Source organism: Ascidiella aspersa, chromosome 3, assembly GCF_963924565.1.
Source record: "Ascidiella aspersa chromosome 3, kaAscAspe10.2, whole genome shotgun sequence".
Lineage (NCBI taxonomy): Eukaryota > Metazoa > Chordata > Ascidiacea > Phlebobranchia > Ascidiidae > Ascidiella > Ascidiella aspersa.
In genome coordinates, this window is record NC_139449.1 from 20994252 (window position 1) to 21013461 (window position 19210).

A 19210-nucleotide genomic window follows, 5' to 3' on the forward strand; every position below is an offset into this window, starting at 1 on the left:
AGCCATAAAGGCACCGGTCAAACTATAGGGCGTCCAAAGCAAAACGGCGGATGCCTGACCGACGACACCCGATCGTCCCATACTCTATACCTACAGTTTCAGGAACTATTTTAGATATTTAGGCCTATTTGAATAAATTCAGGACGTATTCCGGCAGATTTCCGTCTTATTTAGAAGATTTCGATTTTCTTCTGTAGCCTACGCGATTTTCTGTGCAATTCACCTTCATCAAAAATTTGTAACGGAACGGTCTCATAGCCTAGAACTAGTCCGGCACTGTAGTAGCAAAATGATTTTAAATAAGGCGACAAATTTGCTTCGGGATCTATTGATTTTGTTTAGACATTAAAGACCCGATATCAAGAATTTGATAAAGAGGTAGGCTACAATTTTAAGTGTCTGTCATTACTCAGGAAATTTCAAGAAATAACCTTGCTTCAGTATTACCCAGATGATCAGGAAGAATCACTGCCTAAAATGTTGATTCATTTTTCTGCACTGCTAAAAGAACGCCAATTTTATGTCGAAAGTAGCAAAGGAGCTCAAATGTTTAGATTTATTAATAAAAATAAGTTCATGTATGCGTTTTCTAACGTATCTGTGGTTTTAAGGATGCATCTTTGTCTGATGATTACTAATTGTTCAGGCGAATGCTCTTTCAGTCCTTAAAAGTGTAAGGAACCAAATGCGTTCGTCTATGGACCAAAATATGTTGCATTCCTTAGCTCTTCTCGAGATTATGGAAAAAAAATGGACAGCAATAAAGTTTTTAACGGCCTCGCTTTATATACAGTTAGAAAACAAGTTAAATGAATCTGTTTGACAAGTGAATCAAAAATCGTATTTCATATTTTCACGCACTTTTGGTGTAATTTAAGGGTGCCCAATGCTACTCTTTCGTTCTTGTTTCATTAAACTTTTTTAGGAAGCCTAGTGTCGAATTCGTTTGCTAAAGTCAGTGTTTTAACCCTTTCAAGTCACGAATCCCTTTTCCCTTTTGTACAACAAAATTTGTTCATTTTTGTATTTAAACTGCTATATTTGATTCTTATTTTACATATATAAATTAGGCAAACTAGAATGAAAAAAAACTATTTAAAATATCTATTGGATCATTCCAGCAGTGATATTTGCCCGGTGATGCTTTCCACGGAACATTTTTAGAATTACGACGTAATAAGAATATCAAAGCCCATACAGAAGTAGGTATCATTTTTGAAGATGTTGAAAATGAATAAAGAGTTATTCGAAACGTTCAAAATGATACCTACTTCTGTATGGGCTTTGATATTCTTATTACGTCTTACTACAACCTCCAACCATTATGCTCCAAAATTTTTAGAATTAATAAAGTTTTCACGTAAAACCAAGCGATCTTACACGGAACAACGATCACTGGCTTAAGTCAACGATTGTTGCCAGTGTTCGGTCTCCGATCTATAACTTTTGGTAGAATCAAGTCACGAGATTTTGAATATTAAACATTGTGTTGGTTTTTGTCGAACAAATTTCCAGGTATGAGTCGTCCAGTGAATTTGTGTAATGTAGCATACCCAATAATGAAATAAGCTATTGTTGCCAGGCATAATATATAATATATAACCCTGATGAAGATGTTCTGTATAGCACGTCGAAACGTCGATTTATTATATATTCTGCTGGAAGAGCAACACTCCGTTATATACCCAATAATGTTGGTGTGCACCGTTTTAAACAAATAACTTAAGCTTTTTGCTGTTAACAAATAAGGAAATGCGACCTTGGTCTGATTGGCTGGCAATCTTATAATGCTTTCTTACAGTTATTGGACAAAAATAATTCATTTTACAAGCCATTAATTTTATTGTTTCACGTACGAAAATTGGAAACATGAACATAATTACTATAAGAAATTTTAACATAATGGCTGAAGGTTCACTCTTGGTTGAAAACAATTCTTTTTGATGATGAGTCATTATTCTTGCAATTTCTGACTTAATCCACTCCCTTTAAGTAAAAGCGTCCTAGTTTTTCGCATTATTACCGTGTTCAGCATCAGGGCTGCGGAGTCGGCTAAAAATAACCCGAGTCCGACCCGGCAAAAACAATAAACCCAAATCCGACTCCGTCAAATGTGCGATTTCGTCGAGTCCCGAGTCCGACCCAGACTCTACCTGTGTTCCGCCAATTTAAGTAACGTGGATATTCAGCACTCTACTTATAGGGGTGTCGTTTTCACAGTATAATTCATTCACTCACAATATATGGTTGGAAAAAATTTCTCCATATGCTATTCCACCTTAACAATTTCTAGTTGGCGACTATATCAGCTTTGAAATTTGGTACTGCGCATGCGCATGTCGGACTCAGGACTCGGATAGTTTTACGTGGTCTTACTCAAGTCCCGATCCCGACTCCAGCAAAACCAACCGACTTTTTGAGTCCCGAGTGCCGAGTCCGCAGCCCTGTTCAGCATTGACCCAATGCTTGAACGGAAAATACCGTTGAAAACCAGTAACTACGATGAAAACATTCAAGTGGGCTGAACTTTTTTACTAACTTAAAGAAAGTAAAATGTAACGTAAAAGGTAAATATGCAGGGGCTGTATTCTTGCCATTATCCAAAAACTAGACCGGGTATATCTGAAGTGTCAGTAAATGTTCGGACCCAGTCGTCGGAGAAGCAGTTTCCATTTGAGGAGCTGGTGCCGCCAATTGTAGGAAGGGCCATAGTTGAACTGCGCACCGGCAGAAAGTTAACATTTTTAACTTCCCGGGTGTAAGTATTAATGTCAATGTACATGTCAATGCAGTTTTAGTGTTTACTGCTCTCCAAAAAATCGGGTGTTACCCAGGAAAATATGTAGTGTTTAGTGAAGAGCATAGAGACAGTAAACTATGAATGACTTAAATATCCAAACTCCGAAAATGCAAGCAACTCTAGGCGTACGGGCTTATAGGCGCTTGCGCAATGTGCCCGTAATTTGCAATGGGAATGTCCTCCATAGTGAGGTACACCCACCAGTAGATGGCGTTGAAGCAGGCGAAAGCTGTAGGGAAGAGTATGCGCGAGTACTGGTCGATCTTTTCCATCTTTGTGGCGCGATGGTTTAGGCCCGCGATCTTGTTGAGAACACGAAGCGATTCGCAGTGTCCGCAGTCTTCCGTTCGTTTTCGCTCGCCGAAATGATACTGGCTGGACGCTCCTGACTCTTCGTCCCTGATAGTTCTTATTCCTCCAGGCCGCCCGTTACAAGATGAACTCGACTTCTGTTTGGTCTCGTTGAGGACGGATGCCATCGAAATGCGCCGCAACAAACTTTCCGCAACTGTTAAATAAGGTAATTTCGAAGGTCTCGGTTTTGCCAGAGTAAATGATGACCTCTACTTTCTCATATTTCTAGGACGTAGGCGATATGCCAGAATTAAGTTTGTTGATAAGAATGTATACAACATTTGAGGTATGCACCCTGAATTAAACTCTAACAATACAATAGTTCTATCACACTTACCTCCGTGAGATCTTTCCTTTTCGCTGTTAAATTGAATTTTCGGAATCTAAAAAAAATAAACAAGTTGCTAAGTATGATAAAATGGGAATTCAATCGCTTTCCCACTATCTGCATTGTCTACATTGTAAAAAACAACTAAAATTGCTAGTTGTAGATAAAAAAGTATACAAGATTTTTCCGGAAACTTTATTGAAAATAAATGATATTTTATATATGATATATAGTTGATAAAGACATACAATTTTATCTGACATGAATTTGTGTAGGCATACGTTTTCTCTGCGATGAAAAGTGTAGATATTTTCTCTTCGGTCGTGTTCTGCAATTTCTGACTCTTCCTTCTGATGTGATGGGGAACATGACGCTACACAGCTGCAGTTTAACAACATTTAAAATCTTTATCTTTACTTTTATTTTTATAAATTTTGAACTAAAAATTGTTACAAACGTGACTGCTTTACATCAAATAACAGGTTCAAATTAGGAAGTCTTAAGTTATGTGTAGCCAGAATGTTGTTTTCTTGGTTTAGAGTTTAATGGGGATCAATCTAATAAACTTTTGATAAATTGCACAACTTAAAAGGAGAGTAGACACATAAGAGATACGTTTCAGGATTATTTTTTTTCGTTCAAGTTTTATTGGTTTTAGGTATTATTCTCCCATCATAAAAAAATAAATTTACAGATTCGAGAGATGGAAGTCAATTTATAGCGATTTAATATCCGACGATTTGTTCGGTGTGTTTGGGCCACTAGCAAAATGCCCTTCTTATTTTTTTTGACAACTTACGTCTTTGACAGTTGCGAAGCCATTCTCCCGTAGACGCGGCTTAAGAAATGAGCTCCTGCGTATTCCATAAGCGCGGCGAACACGAATCCGTAGCACACGCAAACGTAAAAGTCAACCGCTGCAAGTGGAGAAAATCAATCATCGATTCAGTTTTCGTCTATTTTCTCGTCGTGTTTATCGATTTCCGGGTTTTGCGTGAAATGCAGCTGACCTAATCCTCTTAAGGCGCTAAGAAACTAAAAACTAAATTTTTGCACGAGAAAACTATGTACTTTGCACGATTATTAAATTTAAACCGATGTTTTTTTATCAGTTGGAATTCCATATATTGCGCTGTTTTTTTAATAAACGTTTGGTGGCTTTACAATAACAAGTTTTTTCCTATTTCTTATAGTTGGAAAAATTGTAAGTTTTAAATATCGCTGTTTAACGTTGTAATTTCTCTCTTAAAACAATTGCACTCTGTCTCGTTTGTTACGTATGTAAATTAGGCTATAGCCATGACCTGACGTCCTTTATTTTTATCTTAATTTGAGTGGCGTATGCCCTGTGACCTGTGTTCGCGATGTTATTGTTTCTGAAATAATGATAAAAGGTCGATGAAGCGGCATCCAGCAATATTCATATGCAATTATGCATTGTTTCCATATATACAACAATTGCTTTGCGTCTTGCCACAACAAAGGTTCTTGTTAAAAAACAATGCAGTCAATAGGATCGCCACAACGAACTAATTACTATTATAGCCTACCCTTAGGGAAGATCCATAATGGGGTGGTTTTCAAAGGGGGTTCGCGTGGGTTCATCTGTTTGATTACTGGTAAATCCAAGTGCGGCATTTCAAATTATTTCTGATGGTAATAACAAATTGCACGACCGCAAGCCCAAATGGATTTATAAATTATTTTTTAGATAGCCTATGTCAGTAGTAGTTTAGGCTATTACGCATTTAAAAGAAAAAACCCTAAGAAAAAAAAACTATATTTAAAAATCCTATATTTGCTATTGCAAAAACACCGAAAAACGTGTCAACCTCTTTATCTTTGTATGAGAGGTATAGTTAAAAACAGGGAGTCGAACCGGAACCGAACCGGAACTTTATGAACCGGTTTTGGGACAATTTTATCCGAACCGTAACCGAACCTGAACCGGGTTTTATAAGATTTTAAGAAGCCGAACCGGAACTGAACCGAATAATTTGAAAGTACCTGAACCTTAACCGAACCCGAACCTGTAAATAAAAGCGGTTCACTCCAGCATGACGTCAACTTGTATTTTACAGAGTCAAGTTACGCCATGGTCGAAATTTTATGAAAAAAATATAAATATTGAATGAAAAAATTGTTGATTATGTATGTTTTAGATATTTCAATAATGAGTTGCTGTTTTTTTTAATAAGTCACGTAACTTAGATTTATTCTCTACATTTATCGACCCACATTTTGAGATTTAACGCAAATTATATTGTATCTGAACCGGAACTTTATGAACCGGTTTTGAAATAACAATGGTTGAACCGGAGCTGAACCGGAACTTTTAAATTCTTCCGAACCGAAACCGGAACTGAACCGGATTCCAAAAAAATCCTTGAACCCGAACCGAACCTGAACCGGAAAAGTCAAATGGTTCGACTCCCTGGTTAAAAACACGGAAAGTTTAAAACAATAAAAAATTTTTCATTGAATTGTGGCTTATGCAGTAAGGTTTGGTTTTAAAAGTTGATCACCAAAGCTTACAAAGCAATATATTCACTCTTCTGAGATTTGTGGGATACAAGCAAAGATACTGAAGTTTTTTGTTATACGCTGTAGTAGCCTACATGCTATTGAAACTTGGAAACACTGTACGGAGCAGTTGTACGCCAAACAACGACCAGGACCCAGCAAGTGTAGGACTAAGTGCATTTTTATGTTGTATTTTATATTTATACATTTATTTTTTAATATTTGTCAGGAATCACAATATCGACGCGGCTCTGAATGGTTTAGTAAACCTGCAGGTGAGCGGCCGAATGGATAACCTTAAGCCCTTTTTTCTTTATATTACTTGTGAAATTTTGACATATGTCGATCCAGGACATAGCCAGAAATCAATAGAAATCGTCCAATGGATTAAAGTTAGGTATGCCACAATTTAACACGCCGTCTAACTTAAGTATATGACGAGTAAATGTGATTTTCTTTCTTGAGAATTCATTCATTCCTCACGAGGATTTATATTGCGCTAATTAATATAAAGTATTTATTACTGAACTAAGCCTTTTCTACAAGGGTGAAATGTCAATTAAGCCCTTCATGACTTTGCCTGCATTATTAATCAGCGAATGGAAATTGATTCCGTATGCGTTTCAATCAAAATTTCATGTGACATGTTTACTTCAGAGCCCATTGAAACGACTTAAATTGCAAAATGTTATAAACTTTTCCCTGGTTAATTATTTAATTGAAAGCCAGTTGATGCGCTAGGGCTAAATTTATTTGACTTTATATTTCCGGGCTACCACACTAATTGCTTTAATAGATTTCTAGCAGTCGTAACGTTAAATCCAGGTAACAACCGGATTGCTCACTGGCGCGAATCTATAGGATTTTGGTTTGGTGGAGGATTAATTTTTAGAAAACTGAAGGCGCTTCTTGTAAATACTTATGCTACAGCTTTCATGTTTTGTGCCGTGGATTTTTCAACATGCAGTGTCGGCAACATAATGGGATTCATGCAACTATAAAGTATTTATAATACCGGTATGACCTTTTTAACGCAAGTAAGACTTTTTAACTCAAACCAAGAATTTTAACAAGATAGACGCACTGTTTTTTGTGCTATACTACAACTTTTTAGAGGATTTCTCTGCAACAATAAATCTTTTGGCGAATTAAACTCACAATCTTTTTTAATGCATATTTTTACGCTTCGCTCGAACGCCTTGCCTTCGTTTTTTAGAATATAAATAGACTCTTTTAAATTGCGTAAAATTCTGGGTTACTCACTATATGAAAGATTTATCATACGTATCATACTGTATAACATACTGTAAAAAATATCATGTTTTGACAACAAACTTTTGGGTTGAACTTTATTGCTGTAAAACCCTTTTTTGTTTTGGCCGGACACTGGGAAAAAGTTGCCCAGTAATTGATGCAACATGCACGCTTTTGATGTAACTGCAAGCATTCTCCTGAAATTTATTCATTCAGTAATGATTGAACGTACTTTATGCGTGCAAGTCAACTAAAAAAATGGTGGACCTCATGTTTAATAATTTCGTTACAGGGCCTGAACTCACAAATTTACGGCCGAAAGAGAAAGAAAAAAAATCAGCCTTTAATATGGTAAAGTATGAAAACACACAGTAGGTTAGTCAGAGCTGAAAATCCCTGTTCACAAACGACAGAATAAAATAAAAAATCGGCTGAATAAGACCAAACATGTCGCAATAAGTCCTAAATTAATCGAAATGAAACCTAACTGAACGCACTAACGCCTAAAACTCTAGGTAGAGGATATGGGACGATTTGGGGACACCTGGCTGACATTGGCTGTTTTGCTGTCGACGTTTAAACGCCGCTGTTTTTGCACAGGATTTTTTGCCCCTGTTTGGGGCTAGCAGCGTGTAATTGTGAGGTTGAATTAGGGTTAATAAATTAAGGGAATTAGTGATAGTTATGGGTAGGGTTTGGGGCTACATAAAGGGTTGTATAGGCCTTTATTTAGGTCTTATTCCGATGGGTTTAGGTCTTTATTCGATTTAGTCGTTATTACGACTATTATAGGTATTAGTCCTATTCACGCCCTATTTTTAACTGCCTTTGATCCGAGGTTGATGTTGCTTTAATTTCGGTCCTAAGGCTATTTCAAGTTTATATGTAAAAAAATTGCAAGCAATTGAAGACAAATATCGGTATACCAGAAAAATTTAGCGCTAGCTACGCTCACCAGGTGCACCGCCTCGTTTTCAAATGTCTCTAGATGCGCCCTCTAGTAAAAAAGGTTAAGAAACACTGGTCTAAGCTCTACGGCGCCACGTTTACGCAACTGTGGCTGATCCATGTACTGTACACGAACACGAACGTGGTGTAATAATCGCACTGAACATGTATCTTAAAGTTTTTTGTGATTAACGATCGATGCTTCTGGAAATCACCATGTGTTGTCAAGTGCAATCGCAAATATGACATACGACATACCCGATGTAAATTATGACATACTGCTTTGAGAAAAGTGGTACTCAAACTGCTTTCTTGCGACGCTTTCGTTTGCTGGACAGGAATTTAAAAGTTTTTTTGGCCCATTGTGTTTTGAAAATACAGTAGAATGAAATCACATGCTGTATTTCGTGAAAACATAGCTAAAATTCAAAATTACCCATAATCACGAAAAAAAGTTCTATTGTAGGACATCCTATGTGTTTTGCCGACTACTAATTGTACTGTTAACTTGTTTATATGGCTGCAGGGTTGGCTTTATCATTTATCGATACATCTGACGGCTCAGGCCCGTGTTTGTATTGCGCCGAAGTCAATCAGAATGTAATTGGTTAGCAGTTAGCACTGTAATGACAATTGTGTTAAAATCTTGACAAACTTCACACAAACGTGCTTCATAAGGTTCAAGCAGAGAATACCCGATGAAGCACCGTTGTGCGAATGCTTTTCAAGATTTCAATACAATTTGTCGTTAAACAAATATTGATAGCACAAAAATTTATAGAATGTGGTTATTAAATAATTAATGAATTGTTTTATTCCCTTAATGATGTAAATAAATTCACAGCAACGAAGGCATCGCACCGGGCACTTTTAGAACCTCTGTTAGAGTTAAAAATTGACTTCGAAGAGTTAAAAGAGTTTGAAGATTTGTTGGAATAGATAGAAGAAGGGTCGAAGGAAAAGTGGGAGGCAGAGTTGGAGGAAAATTTGGAATAAGACTTGGAAGAAGACCTGGAAGAAGAAGTATCAGAGAAGGTTAGAGAAGAAGAGTTAGCGGTGAAGAGTCAGAGGAGATGAGTTAAAGGCGAAGAGTTAAAGATGAACAGTGAGAGAACAATTTTCTGCCACATTGTGTATAAAGCCTTGACCAATAAAAAGCCTTGACCAGTTTAATTTAACGGTTATAACTCGTGTTCGTTTTTTTTTCGAGAAATAAAACCAATAAAATTAACGCTTTTTTTCAGTTGGCTCACTTGAAACACAAAACGCATTAATAATAGAGTATAAGCACTAGAAACTTTTTATAGAAGAAATGGCAATTTGTGTATATTACCTTTAACGTACGACGTGGACCGTGGACCGCTGTTGTAAACTCCTATCATAAGGGTTGTCATAGCGAGAACGGTGGTAGCCCCAAGTCCAACACGAGAAGGCACCGATTCCATATTAATCCAGAATGAGATCCAAGAAAGAATAACGAGGAGTACAGAGGGAAGATAAGTTTGCATGAGGAAGAAGAGCATGTTCCTCTTCAAATAAAATTGCAGGACAATCTGTGAATGGTTACCTACAAAGAAAATCATGTAGGCTAGAACAACATATTAATTACACTCGTCGTGGTAGTACAGAACAAAAAACTTATTGCTTTACCATAAGTTATACTTTCAACACAAAGTGATTTGACAAAGATAAACCACTAAACTAAGTCTCATTTTTAATTTCAATGTACAATATACAATTATAAAGTTGTTCATCCGACAAATACTTTATTAAATGTACCAACATTTGTGGGCTATACGATCACGTTAATACAATGAACATTAAGCACGGCGCATATCTTACACCTGCTTATCATTTTTAGTGCACTAGCGGCCTATAGAAAGCTGCAGCCTTCTTATCGCGTTTATCTTTTTTTTTTTTTTTGTTCATTTGCCTTGTTTCGTAAGCCATGTTTCATTATGTTTTTATTGTTTAACTGCTATGTATATTTTTGGCTAAGTCGCAAGTTTATTGCCCTGATGAAGATTTCTTGAACCATTGAAACGTTGGTATATATAATACAAATATTTGTCGGATGAATAATTTTATAATTGATACAATGCCTTGCAACAACAGTGTAATCGTAAAATATACAATTAGCTTCAAACACAGTGCCAATTGGTATATCCAAATCGTAATTTTACACCAGAAGTTTTCCTTACCCAGTATGTTGTTATGGGTTGCATGATATATTTGACACTTTGTAAGGTTGAATTGCGAAAGGACCACATACTCCATTCCCGTGACAGAACCGTCTGGTCCGCATTTCTCCGCCCTACTCCATTTGTATGATAGATCCTTGTCCGAGAAAGACCCTTTTCGGAAAAAAAATTACATTGATGATAAAAGGGTTCAAAATGCCGTTGTGCGTCCATCATATAACTCCACACCGATCCCATTTGAGAACCACTGGTATAAACACTATACATATAGGCTACCTAATGTCATAGACACCTACAATATCTGAAATACGTATAAACACCTTACCTTTAATATAAACACCTTTCCTTAAAGTATTCCTTACCCAAAAAAACTTTAGATCTTTCGAAAATAATATGGGTGGCAGTTCGCTTTATGATCATGTTTTGTAACTATTTGCTATAACTACGTACATACTATTTTATAACCTATTATGGTATATAATATCCTATTGATAAATGAAGTGTTTTGTGTACGTATTTTCCGTCATTCCTATACTTACAGCTTTCCAGCGTAAGTCTGCAGACTTGTTCGTCCATTGGGTATTTGTGAAGGTTCATTGGACACGACACCTGAAAAGAAATAATACTTACATCTCCTTGAAAAGACATGAATTATAATACAGAAGTATAATAACAAAATATAGGTGGACAAACACGTGAACAAGAATTTGAAAATTATTTTGTAATTTTTTTTAATATATCGACGCATAGTTGTGCAGGCGCAACAAAATCGATACGCACCCGACTTGTAATGCGCAGAACGTAGAGCACGGTGCCGTTTGGGTAAAGTCGAATAAGGCCGTTCCTGGTCGTGACGTCATGTATGAAAGACGTGTGTGAGTTTACGATGTAGGTGTCTGGCACCCAGATTCGGCTTCCCAACGACCCGTCCATCGTGAGTGTCTGCAAAGTAGTTGCGAACTCTTTGTGTCAATATAAAAATAAAAATAAAAATCTCAAGTTTCTTGTTTGTTTAGCCCTTGAAATTAAAGACCCCTTTTATATTGACTGTTGGCTGGTCACAATAAATTTAAAAATGTTAATTGTAGTTGGACAGTAAGGGGCAAACTATATGTCTATGCTACCTGTTTGTATCCGCGCACACTTTTTGTCCCGTCCAGTCTTGAATCTCTCCAAATCTGTTGCAGGTTAAAGGTAATTGTGTACTCCTGTAAAGATATAATTTAGTCCAGTGTATGATGAAATGACTAACCGACCGCTTCTACACGGTTGAGCTTCTACACAAATTTCACGAAGTAATAACTGCTTTAAAACGATTTAGTCGTTTTTATTAGTATTTCAGCAGCTTCAAATGTTTCCGGTGTTGCGCTGTCCTTGTGTTATTCTTTATGTTATTTTGTTTTTCAATGTTTGCAAAGATCCACAAAAATAAATTGAATCTGAATCTGAATCTGAATCTGTTGCGATGTTAGTACAAATTTTGGCTGGTGACTTACCCAGGAAATAAACTTACCATATCGTTGTCGGAGATGCGATCCAAACTGGTGACGGCCAGGGATATATTCACATCGACTGGTTTGCCTGGGAAAAGCACGGTATTAATTTACTTTTCCAAAGAAAAATCGCCACTCAGGTTTACAGAAGCCAAATCGCACACGGAAATGTATGAATGTATATTCAGAAGGTTTTACAAACTGGATTACTCTCTCCTTTAAGCCCATTTTTTAATTTTGATAGACGCCTCGGATTTAATTTTACGTAGTTTTAAAGCCCAACACCCTCTTTGTGTACGTCGCATGTAAACATTATAATAAGATCCTATGTCGTATAAATTTGCGTACATTGGTAATAAACATTTAATCGCAAACTTGCAAAGCAATTCGGTGGCATATCGCGTATCGAATAACCCAAACTCGTTTGGCATCCATAATTCATTTGATTGTAACGTGTTCAGACAGCCATGTTGACCAATGACAGCGCACTGCGGTTTTTTCACTGTATTATGCCTATTATTTCTAGCTTATACCCCTTATTGTTTTTGGTTAAACAAAGCTCCAGTAATGCCAAACTGCGGGTGGAATTAATTCATTTGCACCCACAGTTTTCCAGTAATGCAACCCAATATGATCAGGGCGGATCCAGGGGTCACGTGGCTATGTCCCCTCAAAAAACTGTATTTTGTGGCCTATTTTAACTACGTAAATGCAAAACAAGGAATCTGGATTATGTTTCCGGTATGTCCCCCTTTTCACAAAATTCGTTTTAGCCTAAAGGCGTCGTGCTTTTATCGCACCATCGAAATGAAAGTTCTGGCAACTTAAACTATCTTAAGGCGTTTTTTCGCATTGCGCAAATCGATGACATCTTTGTAATATGGACTTTGTATTCAAAGTCACCTCCTTTTTCCAAAAACTTTAACATAATAAACGAACTGGGTACAGTGTTAAGACTAAGATCACTTCTTTTTGACGTCACGTGTAGATGTAACTTTGTGATGTCACGTTTTGACTTAACTTTTGTCCCGTTATCTCTGAAAAAATTGTCATGACTCCCCTAAACAAAATTCTAGATCCGCGCTTGGATATGAAGTATTATATATATAACCTATTGCAAGCAGATTTTAATTATCTGAAACAAATAAACCTGTCTATCATTGGTTTCGAATGTCGTTTGTTAATTAAAAAAGGCGACGAGGCACGATGTGAATTGCTAATGTATTCAACGACTGGTGTGACTTTGCCAATTATTCCCGTGCGAGCAAATGTTATTTCAGCCGATCATAGGGGAAATGTGCTGTTTCGTAAGGTCGCCGAATGCCTCACGGTGTGGTTCGGGTAATTAACTCGACTCGCTCCTGGAATCCGGGGTAATTGGTTACCCATCTTGTGAGTCAAAATCATCTATTATCAAACCACAATTTACAAACGTGAATCTGATACGAATTTAAAAGTAATCGCCTATTTTACAAATTTTTTTTTTAAACCTTAAGTGTATTGTGACTTACATTCACAATATAATTTATAGAATGTAATCCAACAAATAAATTGACTTAACGCATTTAGTTTAAGTCTTAAATACAAGCGAATTGTTTTCGCCTTTAACACACACGAATAATTGCTTACAGAGAAATTTATTCAATGAAACATATGTGCACACATATGCGTGTTAACAACTGAAATCTAGCCCTTCTAAAGCTGCTTTTTGACTAACGATTACGGCTTACATATCATTAGTGCACTGAAAGCCATTGCAAACTCACCGAATCTCTCGATCAATGAGAAATGTATGTAAGGATTAACTGCTTGGCTTAGACAAAATTAATAAAATAAATGTTATCTAACAAGTTACCGAGGTTTATATCGGGACGGATGTACTTGTGATAGTGATCGGGGTCGAGCAAAGTTTCCACCACCACTCCGTATCGCATCTCCGCCTTGGGGTTTCTCCAGTAGCTCGATTGGGGGCCCCTGTCGTTAAAAACCTGTCAATCTACACGCAGTGTTGTAATAACTTAAGTCAATGACCTGACTAAAGTACACTTAGGTCACTGTTTTCAAATGACTTGACTTAACTTAAGTCATTTGGGCAAAATGAAATATTTTTTGTTAGAAAATTGAGCTATTTGTCCATTGCTTGCTATATGTTGCGTTTTTCTTATTTTGTAGTTAGGTTAATGTTCATAATCGTACGAGTTTAAAAATTCTAAAGTTAAACGTTTTATTTTTATGACAAGAACGTGACTTGAACTTGACATGCTGTAATTATGACTTGACTGGGACTTGACTTGGTCAACTAATGACTTGGACTGGGACTTGACTTGTTATTTATTCAAAAAGACTTGACTTGGACTTAAGTTGTTCTACAAATGACAATTCTGGGACTTAAGTCCTTTTGAGTTGTTTACAACACTGTCTTCACGTACCCAAAGCTACCACGATCAGAAAATCGGAAACGAGTAGCGGTTCACCCCAAAATTATTCTTTACAGTTTACACCTTTCGGTCCTAATTGAAGTCAGTCATTTTATAAAATGATAAGAGGAACATATTTCACCATAAGCGCAACTTCGGTCTCTGAATTCGAATAAAAACGTTGATCCCAAACCGACTTTAGTATGGCTGCCGAGTCGTTCGTTATTTGATTTTCGAGGTTAATTGTTACCCGTCTGAATTTTAATTATCTACTCAAAAACGTCCCGCTTTTTTGCGAAAAACCGTTCAATTTGAGCAAAACCCATTTTTACCCTTTAATTTACGGGCAAAGCTTTGGCCTTTATTATTTAAATAACATTCATTATTTTGCTGTTTCCTAATTTGGTTGGTCCTGATTAATCGCTTAATATATCCCAACTGCGATTCATTTTCTCGTGTTCAGTTTATTCAAGGGCATAAAAATTAGGAATCATTATTTTTTTATTTTACATAAATCATAGGTTGGTTAACTAATTACACCAAAACACAGCTGGACTAAGATGTTTTATATGCTATAGTTGCAACTTTTTTCTTCACGATATTTTATTCAGTTGGAGTTTCGGCGTCGATAGGATTTGGAACTAATTAGAAAATTTTAGGCTGTTAGTGAGCACGATTATTAAAATATATAACCTTCCAAAGTTCAATCAAAGGATGTGTTATAGTAGGGACCGGGAGGCCCTATTTCACTGTGTGTAAAATTAAACTGGCAACGAAACACATTATAGTAAATATTTTAGAAACAAAATACCTGGATGCAGATGTTGCCCTTAAACCCAGAAGCAACCAGATAATTCTTGTGGCATAAAATGAGACTGTCGGCGCCATGACGAACGCTAATGAATAGCGCTGCAGTTGTTTTGTCGACACGTATACTTGCAAAAGAATCTAGACAAAAGTATTTTGCGATCTGCATGTAGCCCCTTTCTGCATTTTATAAACACTATATTTAATACTGGTTTTTTATGTTTAAGAACATTTTAAACTACTTTTCCGATATTTCCTGACTAGAGCAATATCGAATCTTGAAAACACTTGTCACACACAGAGATCTGTTGTTTAACTTAATTGTCTGGACTTTCTTATTGCGCCAACGTTTTACCGCTCTGTAAAAAAGTAGTATTGCGTCTATAGTTTTAACCTAATTTGCTTTATACAGCTTCGATAAAAATTTAATGAACAAATTTTAACCCAGCTATGTAGCGCTGTCATTACTCTCTATATCTTCTCCATCTGTTGCATGCTGTTGATTTCAACTTTCAAGTAGTAAAATATGAACTGAAACTCACCGCTTCTTATACCCGTGGGATTAATGAGGTTACTGTTGGCCGAAATGAAATCGATGAGTATTTTTTATCGATCCAATTAAATAGATTGTGACTCAAATTTCCAACAAACTTTTAAACTAGGCTAATTTAACCCAGCTTATGCAAAAAGTTGGTTGGTAAAAAAAAGAAGAAAGGATCAAACTGATTTTTTATTTATGGCGGTCTTCAGGATATTGTTTAAAAATTGACATCCAGGTAAGGCTGCTAGGTTTCTAGGGGTATACTTTAACAATTTAAAAGTGCCCTAAACCTTATGGAATATACAGCACCACTTTCCATTCAATACCTCGATTTTCCTTAAACTGTTACTTTTTAATATGTAAATCTACGTCACAAAACATCCATCGGTTTAACAAAACATTTGACGTAAATAATGAAGTAAGTACAGTACTTCTTTTTAAGTAAAATGTAGAGGGGAACCAAATAATCACAAAGTAAAGAAATACACTATTGATAGATAACATTTAATGCTGTTAAGCCATGCGAACTAAGCGAAACTAGTTTCGTGTTTAACATAACAAAAGGGAAATATAAAAATGACTTTTATCTTATATTTGGCAAACATTTCTTGTTGCGATGGCAATTGTTTAGAACAGTGTTTCTTAACCTATGGGTCTCGACTCAAAATTAGGCCGTTTGGATTGTTTGTGACGTCGACTATACAATACTATGAAATTTTGGAAAAATTTGAAAGCAATACAAAGGCTTGTGAAGAGTTCATGTTAAGAAGACATGGTCGCCTAAGCTTTGCTGTTATACTTACGATTAGTATTTGGATAATCGATAAAAGGTTAAGAGACAGACACTTGTTTGGAAAATCATTGTATTGCACAACAATTACGATATATTCCTCAGCCTATGAATGATATTATGGAATACATAGCGTTTTGTTATGACTTGTATAATCCAGCAAAGCGCCAACAAATTATAAAATATCCTGCGACCCAATGTCTCTATTGACTTTATCCACATAAAAGTCAAAGTAAGACATACCGTAAAATATAAAGTTTATGAATTTTGGCTTTGACAGAAGTCTTATCGGTCACGAAACTCACAACGTAAGAAACTTCTATAGTTTGTATAGCTTTCGTAATAAACAGTGCAGTGGTACAACGGCGCTTTCATCACAAAAAGGGGGTGAAAATATATTGCAATAGATTACCGAGCTAGTATTTTTTAGATTCTTTATAAGTTTGGGTTTAGTGCAGGTTAGCAGGTAAAAATGATACCAGCCTTAGTTCGTCAATCAACAAATACACCAAAGTCAAAAAGGGGAGCTTGAAGGGTTTACAAGGCGGTTCGTAAAGGACTCTTTGTTTTATTAAGTTTTGCTTACTCGAATGTCTCTTTTTAACGTTTATTATGTGGCCCGATAAAAAAAATTTTTTTTTTGGACACATGTTGTTTTTATCCGAATTATTGTGTGGCTCGAAAAAAAAAATTTTTTTTTGGACACATGTTGTTTTTGTCCGAATTATTATGTGGCCCGAAAAAAAAAAAATTTTTTTTGGACACATATTGTTTTTGTCCGAATTATGTGGCCCGAAAAAAAAAATTTTTTTTTGGACACATGTTGTTTTTGTCCGAATTATTTTTTCTTTTTTTATTTTTTTCAGTCAATTTTTTGTGGCTCACTTTTGACAAGGAAAAAAACATAGTTTGAACATGAAATTTTCACAACTGTTAAATACCCTCCCAAAGTTGTTTTAAAAAAATTGCCTAGGTTGTAAGGGGTGGTTTTTAGGGGGGTAAAACTGTCATTTTTTGTTAATTTTGGTTTTCGGCACTTTTCAGAAATGAAAAAATGTAAAAAAAATCTGATATATTTATGGATGATGGATACATGACATATACAATGCTAAGTAACAAAATTGTAAACTTTACCCCTGAACTGTTCATCCGGGGGGGTCAAAATGTAAAACACTTTAGGAAATTTCAATGATATATTTACACTAGAAGGAAATGACATAAACATCTGAAAATTTCACAAATGTTAGAGAACCATTTGAAGCTGATGTTAAAATAAACATTTTACCTCTTAAAAAAAGGGGAGTAATTTAGGGGGGCAAAATTCAAATTCGGCCGTTTTTGTGTTTAGAGGTATCTAAAAAACTAAAGAAAAGATTGTTAAATAGTTTTCAATTATAAAGACAAATTATAGGTTGCTCCTCACGCCAATTTTGAACTTCAAATTAAAATAATTAACCTATGGGGGAAAATAACTAAACAAACATATAGCAATTAAAGTGATTTTATTCATAGCATAAAAACTGGAAACAGAGTGGTGTACACTGCCTGGCAGATTTTTTCATTTAAACTTGCGGCGGTAAAATATGTTGTTTTGTAAAAGCAATAAGTTAATTTTACTAAGAGAAGCCTCTTTCTAAAAGGCAAGTCGCACGCGCTTAGTTTTACTAAGACAAGACACTTTGCACAATGAATGTTGCACGCGCTGGACAAAAAAGCACAGCAGGGAGTCAGCCTTTTCGCGGCCAGAATAAGGCAAGCGATATGAACGAATTCTATATTGAAGGTTTTCTGCCGCTAGATTGGAGTAGATAGCTGTAAACAACTAAATCGAATACGTCACAATATTGAATTTTGTTTTCAATCAGAGGCGTATAGGGGTGCAAGAAAAATTTGTCAAATATTTTTTAATTATAAAAGTTATAGGTTTGCTTCGCAGCAAAACTTATATTAAGACCACTGGCAATCAATCTTGTAAAAGTGCACCATGTCCAACCTATAACACGCAACTTCGGGCCACATCCGCTTTTGCCTGCTAAAGCACCGAAACTGGAAGCACAACATTGGGAGTATATGGACACTGACAAATAAGACCCGTTGAAAGAATATAGAATAACTAAGGAATAACACCCTGGTAAAGTATAGTGGAACTGCGCTATACCCCCCTGGCATAATATAGTAGAATCGCGCTATAACCCCTAGCAAAATATACAAAAACCGCACACCCTGTCTAGTTTTTTTTTTTTTTTTTTTTTTTCAGTCAATTTTTTATGGCTCACTTTTGACAAGGAAAAAAACATAGTTGGAACATGAAATTTTCACAACTGTTAAATACCCTCCCAAAGTTGTTTCTAATATAAAAAAAAATTGCCTAGGTTGTAAGGGGTGGTTTTTAGGGGGGCAAAACTGTCATTTTTTGTTAAGTTTGGTTTTAGGTACTTTTCAGAGATGAAAAAATGTAAAAAAAATCTTATAGATTTATGGATGATGGATACATGACATATACAATGCTAAGTAACAAAATTTTAAACATTAGACCTGAACTGTTTATCCGGGGGGTCAAAATGCACAACACTTTAGGAAATTTCAATGATATGTTTACACTAGAAGGAAATGACATAAAAATCTGAAAATATCACAAATGTTAGAGAACCATTTAAAGCTGATGTTAAAATAAACATTTTACCTCTTGAAAATAGGGGAGTATTTTAGGGGGGCAAAATTAAAATTCGGCCGTTTTTGTGTTTAGAGGTGTCT

At 35.9% G+C, this 19210-nt stretch overlaps 1 protein-coding gene across 1 annotated transcript; it reads right to left on the reverse strand.

The window, feature by feature from the left end:
* Nucleotides 1-2919: 2919 nt before the first annotated feature.
* On the reverse strand, nucleotides 2920-15206 carry LOC146160747 (gamma-aminobutyric acid receptor subunit pi-like). Its single transcript, XM_083385005.1, has 12 exons — nucleotides 15130-15206; nucleotides 13757-13875; nucleotides 11922-11989; nucleotides 11533-11616; nucleotides 11189-11350; nucleotides 10948-11017; nucleotides 10409-10561; nucleotides 9541-9774; nucleotides 4282-4399; nucleotides 3764-3863; nucleotides 3492-3537; nucleotides 2920-3308 (listed from the first exon to the last, which is right to left on the reverse strand). Exons 1-12 carry the CDS (start codon nucleotides 15204-15206, stop codon nucleotides 2920-2922), a joined length of 1620 nt encoding a protein of 539 aa, XP_083241131.1.
* Between the last annotated feature and the right edge of the window lie 4004 nt (nucleotides 15207-19210).